General features: G+C 42.1%; 1 protein-coding gene across 2 annotated transcripts in view; it reads right to left on the bottom strand.

Annotated features, from left to right (window-relative positions):
- LOC112223161 (failed axon connections homolog) overlaps nt 1-12830 on the bottom strand; it is a 57259-nt gene that overhangs the window by 39306 nt on the left and 5123 nt on the right. For both annotated transcript variants that reach the window (XM_024386184.2, XM_024386183.2), the window contains 3 exons: nt 12198-12333; nt 11766-11962; nt 4538-4755 (listed from right to left, as the gene is read on the bottom strand). In XM_024386184.2, the coding sequence (XP_024241952.1) occupies nt 4538-4755; nt 11766-11962; nt 12198-12333 (551 nt within the window). The remainder of the gene's footprint in view (nt 1-4537; nt 4756-11765; nt 11963-12197; nt 12334-12830) is intronic.

Raw genomic sequence — 12830 nt, forward strand, 5'->3', positions numbered from 1 at the left:
GGAATTTAATTCCTGTAACAAAGGTCTCTTTCATGATCATGTGAAATGTCAATTGCAGTGGAAATGCTGGGATGTGTTATTCAATGACAATTATGTAAAAAGGTACTTATGATGCAACTATGATGGTGATAGGATAGGGATTACACGTATCACCCTGAATATTAATGCTATTCTCACTTCATGTTACACACAGACACTCAACCATGCAAATTGGCTGGGTTATTATTTATTTGGACATAACACATTATAGTCTTACTCTTATCCAGACATCATACATACTCTCACTACATCACATCCCATATCAAATCCAATTGTATTTGTCACACTTGCCGAATACAACAGGTGTAGTAGACCATACAGTGAAATGCTTACTTACAAGCCCGTATTAACCAACGATGCAGTTTAAGAAAATACCAACAACAAAAAAGTTTAAGAAAAACAAATATTTAAAGAGCAATAGTGGGGCTATATTCAGGGGGTACCGGTACAGAGTCAACGTGCGGGGGCACCGGTGTAGGGGTAATTAAGATAATTATGTACATGCAGGTAGGGCTGTTTAAAATAATCTTGGACCTAGACTTGGCGCTCCGGTACCGCTTGCTGTGCGGTAGCAGAGAGAACAGTCTATGACTAGGGTGGCTGGAGTCTTTGACGATTTTTAGGGCCTTCCTCTGACACCGCCTGGTATAGAGGTCCTGGATGGCAGGAAGCTTGGCCCCGGTGATGCACTGGACCTTACGCACTACCCTTTGTAGTGCCTTGCGGTCTGAGGCCGAGCAGGCTCAATTCAAGATTACAACCAATTGATTACAGCATTACCCCAAAAATGGAAGAAGCAGGTGGCAGCGGGAGGAGGTAGGGAACTGGTCTGTCTGCCCAATATAAAGGATCAAAACTGGCAGAGGAATAAAAATAGCATAAATAGGAAAGTATATCAGTTTCATTTGAGGACCAGGATGTTGACAGTTGTGCCATACAGATTGCAAAATAGTAGATGGTGCATAGAAATCCGAAGAAGGTGGCCAGCAGAGATAGGTGGGATGGGCTTGGGGAAGCTGAGGGTTGGGATGTGGAGTTGGAGACAAGTGGGAGTGGAGTTGCTGGGCGGGGGATAGAATGACGGTCAAAGAGAAAAGTAAAATAAAGTCAAAATAAAACATAACAAAAAGTATGTTTGAATGACACTGAGGGGCAGTGTTTTTACAGTGTAAAACGTTTACAGTGTTTATCATATATGCATAGTCACTTTAACTATACATTCATGTACATACTACCTCAATTAGCCCGACTAACCGGTGCCCCCACACATTGGCTACCCAGACTATCTGCATTGTGTCCCGCCACCCACCACCCGCCAACCACCTCTTTTACGCTACTGCTGCTCTCTGTTTATCATATAAGCATAGTCATTTTAACCATACCTACATGTGCATACTACCTCAATTAGCCCGACTAACTGGTGCCTGTATATAGCCTCGCTACTGTTATTTTTCACTGTCTTTTTACTGTTGTTTTTATTTCTTTGCTTATCTATTGTTCACCTAATACATATGTTTTACTTAAAAATCGCACTGTTGGTTAGGGCCTGTACGTAAGCATTCTACACCTGTTGTATTCGGGAAACACGTGACAAACACGTGACAAATAAATAAATTGATTTGATTTGATGCCGTGCAGGTGTTTGTACACATGCAATATACACACTCACATTCAAATGCACACATACACGGACACACACACGTAAATAGTGCCACACATGCACTCAAACATATTCAGTTGGCCTTGCTGTTAGGATTTTTGTTGTCCTTGATGTATTTTTTTTTTTTGCATTGTTGTCTTCCTTTGTCTTTCTCTTTTTTCCTCTTTTGTTCATTTTGTTGGTGCATTGGGGGGTGGGGAATGGAATTATTTTATAACTTTTTTTCTCGGGGGGTACTTGGATGGTTGAGGGGCAGCTCTTGGGGAACTGTGGGGGGGTCTTGGAGGGCTGGTAGGAGATCTGTCGACGTGCCCTTGAGCTGGGCATTGACCCTGGTTGCTTCTGTGTGGCGCTCTGAATGGGAGGCTGTTACATGACTAATGTGATGTAGTTGTTGAACGACTTCACTGCAAGTACAGTGCCTTGCGAAAGTATTCGGCCCCCTTGAACTTTGTGACCTTTTGCCACATTTCAGGCTTCAAACATAAAGATATAAAACTGTATTTTTTTGTGAAGAATCAACAACAAGTGGGACACAATCATGAAGTGGAACGACATTTATTGGATATTTCAAACTTTTTTAACAAATCAAAAACTGAAAAATTGGGCGTGCAAAATTATTCAGCCCCTTTACTTTCAGTGCAGCAAACTCTCTCCAGAAGTTCAGTGAGGATCTCTGAATGATCCAATGTTGACCTAAATGACTAATGATGATAAATACAATCCACCTGTGTGTAATCAAGTCTCCGTATAAATGCACCTGCACTGTGATAGTCTCAGAGGTCCGTTAAAAGCGCAGAGAGCATCATGAAGAACAAGGAACACACCAGGCAGGTCCGAGATACTGTTGTGAAGAAGTTTAAAGCCGGATTTGGATATAAAAAGATTTCCCAAGCTTTAAACATCCCAAGGAACACTGTGCAAGCGATAATATTGAAATGGAAGGAGTATCAGACCACTGCAAATCTACCAAGACCTGGCCGTCCCTCTAAACTTTCAGCTCATACAAGGAGAAGACTGATCAGAGATGCAGCCAAGAGGCCCATGATCACTCTGGATGAACTGCAGAGATCTACAGCTGAGGTGGGAGACTCTGTCCATAGGACAACAATCAGTCGTATATTGCACAAATCTGGCCTTTATGGAAGAGTGGCAAGAAGAAAGCCATTTCTTACAGATGTCCATAAAAAGTGTCGTTTAAAGTTTGCCACAAGCCACCTGGGAGACACACCAAACATGTGGAAGAAGGTGCTCTGGTCAGATGAAACCAAAATTGAACTTTTTGAAAACAATGCAAAACGTTATGTTTGGCGTAAAAGCCACACAGCTCATCACCCTGAACACACCATCCCCACTGTCAAACATGGTGGTGGCAGCATCATGGTTTGGGCCTGCTTTTCTTCAGCAGGGACAGGGAAGATGGTTAAAATTGATGGGAAGATGGATGGAGCCAAATACAGGACCATTCTGGAAGAAAACCTGATGGAGTCTGCAAAAGACCTGAGACTGGGACGGAGATTTGTCTTCCAACAAGACAATGATCCAAAACCTAAAGCAAAATCTACAATGGAATGGTTCAAAAATAAACATATCCAGGTGTTAGAATGGCCAAGTCAAATTCCAGACCTGAATCCAATCGAGAATCTGTGGAAAGAACTGAAAACTGCTGTTCACAAATGCTCTCCATCCAACCTCACTGAGCTCGAGCTGTTTTGCAAGGAGGAATGGGAAAAAAATTTCAGTCTCTCGATGTGCAAAACTGATAGAGACATACCCCAAGCGACTTACAGCTGTAATCGCAGCAAAAGGTGGCGCTACAAAGTATTAACTTAAGGGGGCTGAATAATTTTGCACGCCCAATTTTTCAGTTTTTGATTTGTTAAAAAAGTTTTGTGATTGATTGTGTCCCACCTGTTGTTGATTCTTCACAAAAAAATACAGTTTTATATCTTTATGTTTGAAGCCTGAAATGTGGCAAAAGGTCGCAAAGTTCAAGGGGGCCGAATACTTTCGCAAGGCACTGTATATTGTATGTTTTAAATATTCAATAAGAAAATAAACTATCAACACCAACTATCAACACCAACCAACCAACCAACACCAACTACCATCATACCCACAGAGAAACACCCAGACAACCAGGAGAACAGTTTGACGTTATAGTAGTTATATTCAAAGCGTTAAAGTAAATTCAGATTGCACATATTACACTATAGTATACGACCTTGCAAAGATTTTACGCCAAAATCAATAGACATTCTGTGCTCTTTTCCCTACTAAAATACATTTGAAACACATATTGTAGTTGGAAGCACAGTGCACATACAATATCTCACCGCTAGAGTGGAAGAGGGTCACATGGATCTGTGCATAAAGGACATACCCCACGACAAAGTATATCTTACAGTGAACTTCAAATGACCCCGTGTTATAATCAATACTGGATCATTAGGAAGCCTTCCTTAACCCTTGTTCCTCATATCTCCATCATCAGTAGCCAATTCCTCAACACTCTGACAATACTGTGAGAGCATTAAGAAATTGGCCACGTCATCAGTTGCCCCTAGTCTCTCCCTGAATCCCAAATCATCCCCTAGTCCCTACCACCTAGGCACTCTTGCATATTTGAGAGGATTGGATCACTGCAAGTAATATGGTTGTTGCTCCATTCTTCCCTCTGATAGGCCAGGTAGAATTGCTGCTATATTGCTTACACCTGTCCGATCCTCTCATATCTACACAAGAGCCTAGGCCTAAGGGTAGTGTCTAAGGGTTGATTTGGGATTAACCCTCTGTCTACCCCTAACCTCCCACCCCCCTGTACCCCTCCATACATACCGAGCAGTTCGGCCAGCGTGCGCATGTCCTTCTCCATCAGCTTGTAGACTTCCTCCTTGGAGAAGCGTCCGATGCCATGGCCGTACATCTCCCTTTGCACCATGCTGCTGTTCAGGTGGCCGAGGATCCACTTTAGCATGTCACTGAGAGGACCAGTGACTGGCAGCATCTTCTGGGTCTCCTCCAGGTTGTCTACCCACTGGCAATAGGCTATTGTCCTGTATAGAAACACAAATATACAGGTTATAGTACAGTCTTATATAGAAACACACAGATAGGTTGTCTACTGGCAGTAAGCTATTGTCTTGTATAGTTACACAAACATAATACAGGTTATTAACCCAGTGGTAGTATAGTGTAATCATATGAAAACACATACACTGTGTGTAAAAAACATTAGAATCACCTGCTCTTTCCATGACATAGACTGACCAGGTGAATCCAGGCTGGCTGATATACACTGTAGGCCTCTAGCAGCCCAGTAGGCATTAAAACAGGGTGGCAGGGAGACAGGAAGCAGAGAGAAAGTACAGAACAGGGAGAAAACCCTCCATCGGTTTCAATAACTGCTTTTATATTGCAGATAAATATACACACACACACACACTACCGTTCAAAAGTTTTGGGTCACATAGAAATGTCCTTGTTTTCCATGAAAACATACATGAAATGAGTTGCAAAATGAATAGGAAATATAGTCAAGACGTTGACAAGGTTATAAATAATGATTTTTCATTGGAACAATAATTGTGTCCTTTGCTTTGTCAAAGAATCCTCCATTTTCAGCAATTACAGCCTTGCAGACCTTTGGCATTCTAGTTGTCAATTTGTAGAGGTAATCTGAAGAGGTTTAACCCCATGCTTCCTGAAGCACCTCCCACAAGTTGGATTGGCACTTCTTACATACCATACGGCCAAGCTGCTCCCACAACAGCTCAATAGGGTTGAGATCCGGTGATTGTGCTGGCCACTCCATTAGACAGAATACCAGTTCTTGCATAGTTTGGAGCTGTGGTTTGGGTCATTGTCCTGTTGTAGGAGGAAATTAGCTCCAATTAAGCGCCATACAGGGTATGGCATGCGAGTTGCAAAATGGAGTGATAGCCTTCCTTCTTCAAGATTCCTTTTACCCTGTACTAATCTCCCACTTTGTCACGCCCTGACCTTAGAGAGACGTTTTATTTCTCTATTTGGTTAGATCAGGGTGTGATGTGGGGTGGGAATTCTGTTTTCTTTTCTATGTTTCTTTATTTCTATGTTTTGGCCCAGTATGGTTCTCAATCAGGGACAGCTGTCTATCGTTGTCTCTGATTGGGAATCATACTTAGGTAGCCCTTTTTCCCCTCCTTCAGTGTGGGTAGTTAACAAAGTTAAGGGCACTCGGTCGTTTTGTTTATTGTTGGCGACATCATTCAAATAAAAAGGATTATGTACGCTCACCACGCTGCACCTTGGTCCGCTTCTTACGACATCCGTGACATACGTTAGCACCACCAAAGCACCCCCAGACCATCACATTGCCTCCACCATGCTTGATAGATGGTGTCAAGCACAGAGTGTGCAAAGCTGTCATCAAGGCAAAGGGGGCTATTTTGAAGAATCTCAAATATGTTTTGATTTGTTTTTAACACTTTTTGGGTTACTACATGATTCCATATGTGTTATTTCATAGTTTTGTTGTCTTCACTATTATCCTACAATGTAGAAAATAATACAAGTAAGAAAAACCCCTGATTGAGTAGGTGTGTCCAAACTGTTGACTGGTACTGTATATACATATACACATCTTTCTAAAATATATTTTCCACTAATCGTACCAGCGCTCCCCTAATTGGGGAGAATTAATGAACAACAACACTTAGGATTCTAATTCCAGCTTAAACATACTATATACATTTTATGGACACAAACTATTTTGCAATAGTTATCTTTTGTTTGCTTTCCTTCTGCTACCCTCAACCCCTCCCATCTATTTCTGAAGACCATCCAGCTTGATTTCTATTCATCATATATTTTGTCATATATTTTTAACTGTGCTGTTTAACAAAAGTTCTGAACCTACACACATTTTTCAGACACAGTATATTTTACATTGGTTATCTTGTTGTTATTAGTCCCATCCTCCAGCTTCACTCAACTCCTCCCATCTATCTCTTAACACCATCTATATTGGATTTCTATTTGCCATATTTTTCAACTGGGCTGTGATGTTTCACAAAGTTATGAAACTTTCTATTCTCATAGTTGAGACAGATTTAGCAAAATATTAAATTTTTCATTTACAAAGTATTATTATATTATTAATCGATTTGATCGACTTTTCAAATCACCCAGTAGTGCTATCTGGAGAGTTAGCTCCAGGTAAATGTTTCAATTCTTCGGCCATTCCTGGATCTGTGACCAAAGATTAGCTACATCTGGACAGTACGAAAATAAATAATCTAATGACTCTGCCACCTTGCAGCAAAATCTGCAGAGCTGGGAAGATGGTATCCCCCATATATATATATAACATTCTATTGGTTGCAAGAATTTTGTATAATCATTTAAATTGAACAATTCTAAGTTTTGAATCCGGCTTCGTCTTGCGTGTCAATTCATAAACCATGTGCAATGGAATCTCTACATCGAAAATCTTTTCCCAACTTTTGGGCTCCCGAGTGGCGCAGCGGTCTAAGGCACTGCATCTCAGTGTTAGAGGCGTCACTACAGACCCTGGTTCAATTCCAGGACATATCACAACCGGACGTGATTGGGAGTCCCATAGGGTGGCGCACAATTGGCCCAGCGTCGTCCGGGTTAGGGTTTGGCCAGTGTAGACCGTCATTGTAAATATGAATTTGTTCTTAACTGACTTGCCTAGTTAAATAAATATATATATTTGTTGCAATATATATGGCACAGTTGTAAATGTTTTGATCCTTAAATGAAACTGGTATATATTTTTCTTTATCATAATTTTCTTTAACCAATTTCGGTCTACAGTTTTCTGTTCCCAAAACTAGAATCTATTAAAAAACAGAGTAGACTAAGTTTTTTAGATTTGACCCTTTGCCAAAGTTTTTAAAAATGGCATTGTTTATAAGGAGTTCAAGTACAAATTGAGTTATTGCACACTTGCACTTTACAGAGTAGGCGTTCCTTAACGGAAATATGTACATTTTATTTATTTATTTTATTTTCACCTTTATTTAACCAGGTAGGCTAGTTGAGAACAAGTTCTCATTTACAACTGCGACCTGGCTAAGATAAAGCATAGCAGTGTGAACAGACAACAACACAGAGTTACACATGGAGTAAACAATAAACAAGTCAATATCACAGTAGAAAAAAAAAGAAAAAAAAAATAGTCTAAATACATTGTGTGCAAAAGGCATGAGGAGGTAGGCGAATAATTACAATTTTGCAGATTAACACTGGAGTGATAAATGATCAGATGGTCATGTGCAGGTAGAGATACTGGTGTGCAAAAGAGCAGAAAAGTAAATAAATATAAACAGTATGGGGTTGAGGTAGGTAAATTGGGTGGGCTATTTACCGATGGACTATGTACAGCTGCAGCGATCGGTTAGCTGCTCAGATAGGAGATGTTTAAAGTTGGTGAGGGAAATGTAACTCTCCAACTTCAGAGATTTTTGCAATTCGTTCCAGTTACAGGCAGCAGAGAACTGGAAGGAAAGGCGGCCAAATGAGGTGTTGGCTTTAGGGATGATCAGTGAGATACACCTGCTGGAGCTCGTGCTACAGGTGGGTGTTGCCATCGTGACCAGTGAACTGAGATAAGGCGGAGCTTTACCTAGCATGGACTTGTAGATGACCTGGAGCCAGTGGGTCTGGCGACGAATACGTAGCGAGGGCCAGCCGACTAGAGCATACAGGTTGCAGTGGTGTGTGCTTTAGTAACAAAACGGATGGCACTGTGATAAACTGCATCCAGTTTGCTGAGTAGAGTATTGGAAGCTATTTTACGTGCTAGAACGCACTAGCAGGATCTCGCTATCTCGTGCTTGGATCTACCCCCTAATTGCTTGTTCTGCCCACTATGACTAATTTGTTCCAATTGGAAATGACAGGCTGTGGTCTATCTTGGGTTAGTTCCAAAAAACATCTTTGCTGCCACTGTATAATGTGTTGTTTTTTATTTTACCATACCATCTCCTGCTCCAACACTCTAAGGCAATGAGATCAGAGACATTCTGAATTCATCTTTCACCTTCAGTTATCAGGACAAAAGTAATGAATGTATTGTGATAATTAACAGTCAGCTCTCTAGTCAAAAAAAAGATTGAGCTGTCGAGAGAAGGATCTGAGGGAAAAACTTTGCTTCAGAGGCTAAACCAGACAGACCTGAGATCAAATCATAATAACTATTTAAATGCTTTCAATACCATTAAACAGTGCCCTTAATTATAACAACTTGAGCTCTACACAATAGGAATGGAAGACCAATTTACTAAACCAAACATTGAATCTAATATACAGTACACGTACAGGCCCAGATTCACAAAACACTTCTTACGCAAAAACATAAGAAGCTTCTTAAGAAAATAGAAAAAAGTTCATAAGATAATTCGTAAGTGCAATTCCTCAACAATATCTTTAGATGTTATGATTTTCTTGCGAACTTCTCAAATATCTTCTTAATGTGTTTGTTGCTAGGCAACCGATTTAGCTAGCTATCTAGCTAGTAATGGCAATCATGTTAACATATTTCCTACAGAGATTACTGTTCTAAGACATGTTCTTGGGTTTAACATAATCAATACTGAAACTTTCAGATGAAGTTTGTGTGAATAAAACATGTTCAATTGCTTTCATGATCTTATTCTCTCACTGCCCTGAGTTTAAGACGAGGGTTTTAGCTATAAGAAATAGCGCAAGAAATTTCCAACAACCTTTGAGGAATATCAACTTTGCTTAGCTTTCTTCATAAGTCCATAGCTAAGGAAAAAATTGCATTTGATAAGAAATGTCTTCTAAAGAAGGTTTTGTGAATCTGGGCCCTGAGGCATATCTCTGTCACAGAGCAGCCTCCCTCTCCATGTTGTCATAGCAACATCAATCAATTATTTACCAGCCTGAAGAGCTGTATATGATCTCAGCATGCTGTAACCTATGCTGCTAACCTCAGCTGGCCAAACAGAGCAACAAGCAGCCCAATAGTCCTGCACAGCCATAAATAATGTAATCAATAGTAAACCTAGCCTGTGAGGGGGAGGGGGGTAAGAGGGGAGAGACTAGAGAAGGAGGTAATAAGGGAAAAGGAAGACAGGAGAAAAACCGAGAGAAAAGAGAGAGTGAGAGAAAGGTAGTGGAAATGAGAGTTATATGAATGACCCTTACTCTACAGCTGCAGAGCAATATTATGGGACCCCCCCTCCACTGACTGATATCTCACCCTGTAAATATTGCGGAAAAGAGCTTGATGAGCAAGTATGCACTCCCTCCTCTTTTCTTTGACATTCATGCACAGAAACAAATGCTTTTAGATGTGTCATTCATCAGACTACCTCTCCCTGGGCCCCAACCAGGAAATGATCAGGCTGCGTCCAAAATGGCACCCTATTTCTTACAAAGAAGTGCACTATATCAGGAATAGGGTGCCATTTGGGATGCAGTATCAGTGACTTCCCAGCAGAAGCCTTACCAGGACAGATGCCCGACAGTGACTCACCGATAATGTAGACTCAAAGGCATTTACTGTAAGTAAATCCGTAATGTAGCTGGGGATGACCACTTGGGAATACTATAGTGAGTGACCTTAGCCGGTCCCAATTCATTCCCAACCCTCCCCTTGGCACTAACCCTTCAATCTTTGCAGATCTTGAAGATGGAGGCAATATGGTGGGAACTTTACCACTACACTACTTTTACACTACATGACCAAAGTTCGTCAAACTTCTCATTCTAAAATCATGTGCATTAATGTGGAGTTGTTCCCCACTTTGCTGCTATAAAAGCCTTCACTCTTCTGCGAAGGCTTTCCACTAGATGTTGGAACATTGCTGCGGGGACTTGCTTCCATTCAGCCACAAGAGCATTAGTGAGGTCGGGCACTGATGTTGGGCGATTAGGCCTGGCTCGCAGTCAGCATTCCAATTCCTCCCAAAGGTGTTCGATGGGGTTGAGATCAGGGCTCTATGCAGGCCAGTCAAGTTCTTCCACACCGATCTCGGCAAACCGTTTTTGTATGGACCTCGCTTTGTGCACTGGGGCATTGTCATGCTGAAACAGAAAAGGGCCTTCCCCAAACTGTTGCCACAAAGTTGGAAGCACAGAATCGTCTAAATTGTCATTGTGTGCTGTAGCGTTAAGACTTCCCTTCACTGGAACTAAGGGGTCTAGTCCGAACTATGAAAAACAGCCCCAGACCATTATTCCTCCTCCACCAAACTTTACATTTGACAGTATGCATTGGGGTAGGTAGCATTCTCCTGCCATCCGCCAAACACAGATTTGTCCGTTGGACTGTCAGATGGGTTAGGGTGATTCATCACTCTAGAGAACGCTTTCCCACTGCTCCAGAGTCCAATGGCTGCGAGCTTTACACCACACCGGCCAACGCTTGGCATTGCGCATGGTGTTCTTAGGCTTGTGTGCGGCTGCTCGGCCAATGAAACCCTTTTCATGAAGCTTCTGACGAGCAGTTCTTGTGCTGACGTTGCTTTTAGAGGCAGTTTGGAACTCAGTAGGGAGTGTTGCAACCGAGGAAAGACCATTTTTACACGCTTCCGCACTTGGTGGTCCCGTTCTGTGAGCTTGTGTGGTCTACCGCTTCGCGGCTGTGCCGTTGTTGCTTCTAGTTGTTTTCACTTCACAATAACAGCACTTACAGTTGACCGGGGCAGCTCTAGCAGGGCAGAGATTTGACGAACTGACTTGTTGGAAAGGTGGCATCCTATGACGGTGCCACGTTGAAATTCACTGAGCTCTTCAGTAAGGCCATTCTATTGCCATTAGTTCTCTATGGAGATTGCATGGCGGTGTGCTTGATTGTATACACCTGTCAGCAACGGGTATGGCTGAAATCCCTGAATCCACTCTTTTGAAGGGGTGTCCACATACTTTTGTATATATAGTGTACCTATCTAGACTCTTCAGACATGCTAACATCAAGGGTTCAGGGCCAAGGGGGAGGGTAGGGAGCAATTTGGGAACGGCTGTGACATATATGGAGTCACCAATGTAGCAGTGGAGGACAAGGGGTTATATTAATTGACTGAGTCACCAGTAGAGGTGCTCCTCCACCATCTTGGTGACAGCTCGGGACACGGCTCTTTCCTGGGGACTGAGGTTCTTGTTGAGGTTGACGCCCAGCTTCTCTTCCAGGAAGTCAATGATGAACTCTGACCCCGACACCTGCTGCCAGTTATACTCAATCCATGGCATCTTGCCCTGCGGAGAGAGCTTCCCATCAAAGTAGTTCTGCAAGGGGGAGAACAGAATGGGGTTCAGCACTGGGAAATTGACACACTCCAGTTGTTTCTGAATATGTAGGACTGGTTTCCCAGACTCAGATTAATCCCTGGACATAAAACAACATGCATAAAGAGAATTTCCATTTAAAGTGCTTTTTAGTCCAGGAATGTAAGCTTAATCTGTGTGCAGGAAACCAGTTCTACTTTTCAAGTTCTACTTTATCATACACAGACTAGTGTACCTGGTAGGGTAGGTCCACCATGCGTAGGTACGTCTCCATCTTGAGGCAGAAAGGTGAGAGGCTGGGGACCCCCGTGTTTGGCCTGGAGAACTGATGGAGGATGATGGCATCTTTAGAGTCCAACTCCTGCTCCTTCCTAGAAAACACCAGGGGAGAAAAAGGCCAACTGAAAAGGTGTGCTATACTGAGGCAACAGCAAACTAGTACACAGGTGGGAGCCCCATGAGATAAAATACTTGAAAACAATTGTTTTATCTCTGTGGCAGCCACTTTAAAAGTCATCAACGTTTCTGTGACAACAGTACAGCTATTTCCAGGTCAGTTTGTGTTGTGAGAACAATATCATAACTTGCCCTGATTGGAGGAGATCAGAGAGGAGAGAGTAGGATTAGTTACATCTGTTTCAGGCTCTTAGTAATCTCACTGGGAGGATAGGGTCTCACCTGGTGCCTATTATATAATGGTGACACAGCAGCGAGAGGAACTAGTCTTCAATTCCCTGAGCTCTGTGTTACAGATTGAATTTCCATACAAGGACCGATGAGCACCAACATGTGAAGTTCATAGAACCATGTTAAATGGTTTGTCAAATGAAAGTGAAGACTCTATATTTTTGGAAAATTAAGGCATATA

This window comes from Oncorhynchus tshawytscha, linkage group LG23, assembly GCF_018296145.1.
Source record: "Oncorhynchus tshawytscha isolate Ot180627B linkage group LG23, Otsh_v2.0, whole genome shotgun sequence".
Lineage (NCBI taxonomy): Eukaryota > Metazoa > Chordata > Actinopteri > Salmoniformes > Salmonidae > Oncorhynchus > Oncorhynchus tshawytscha.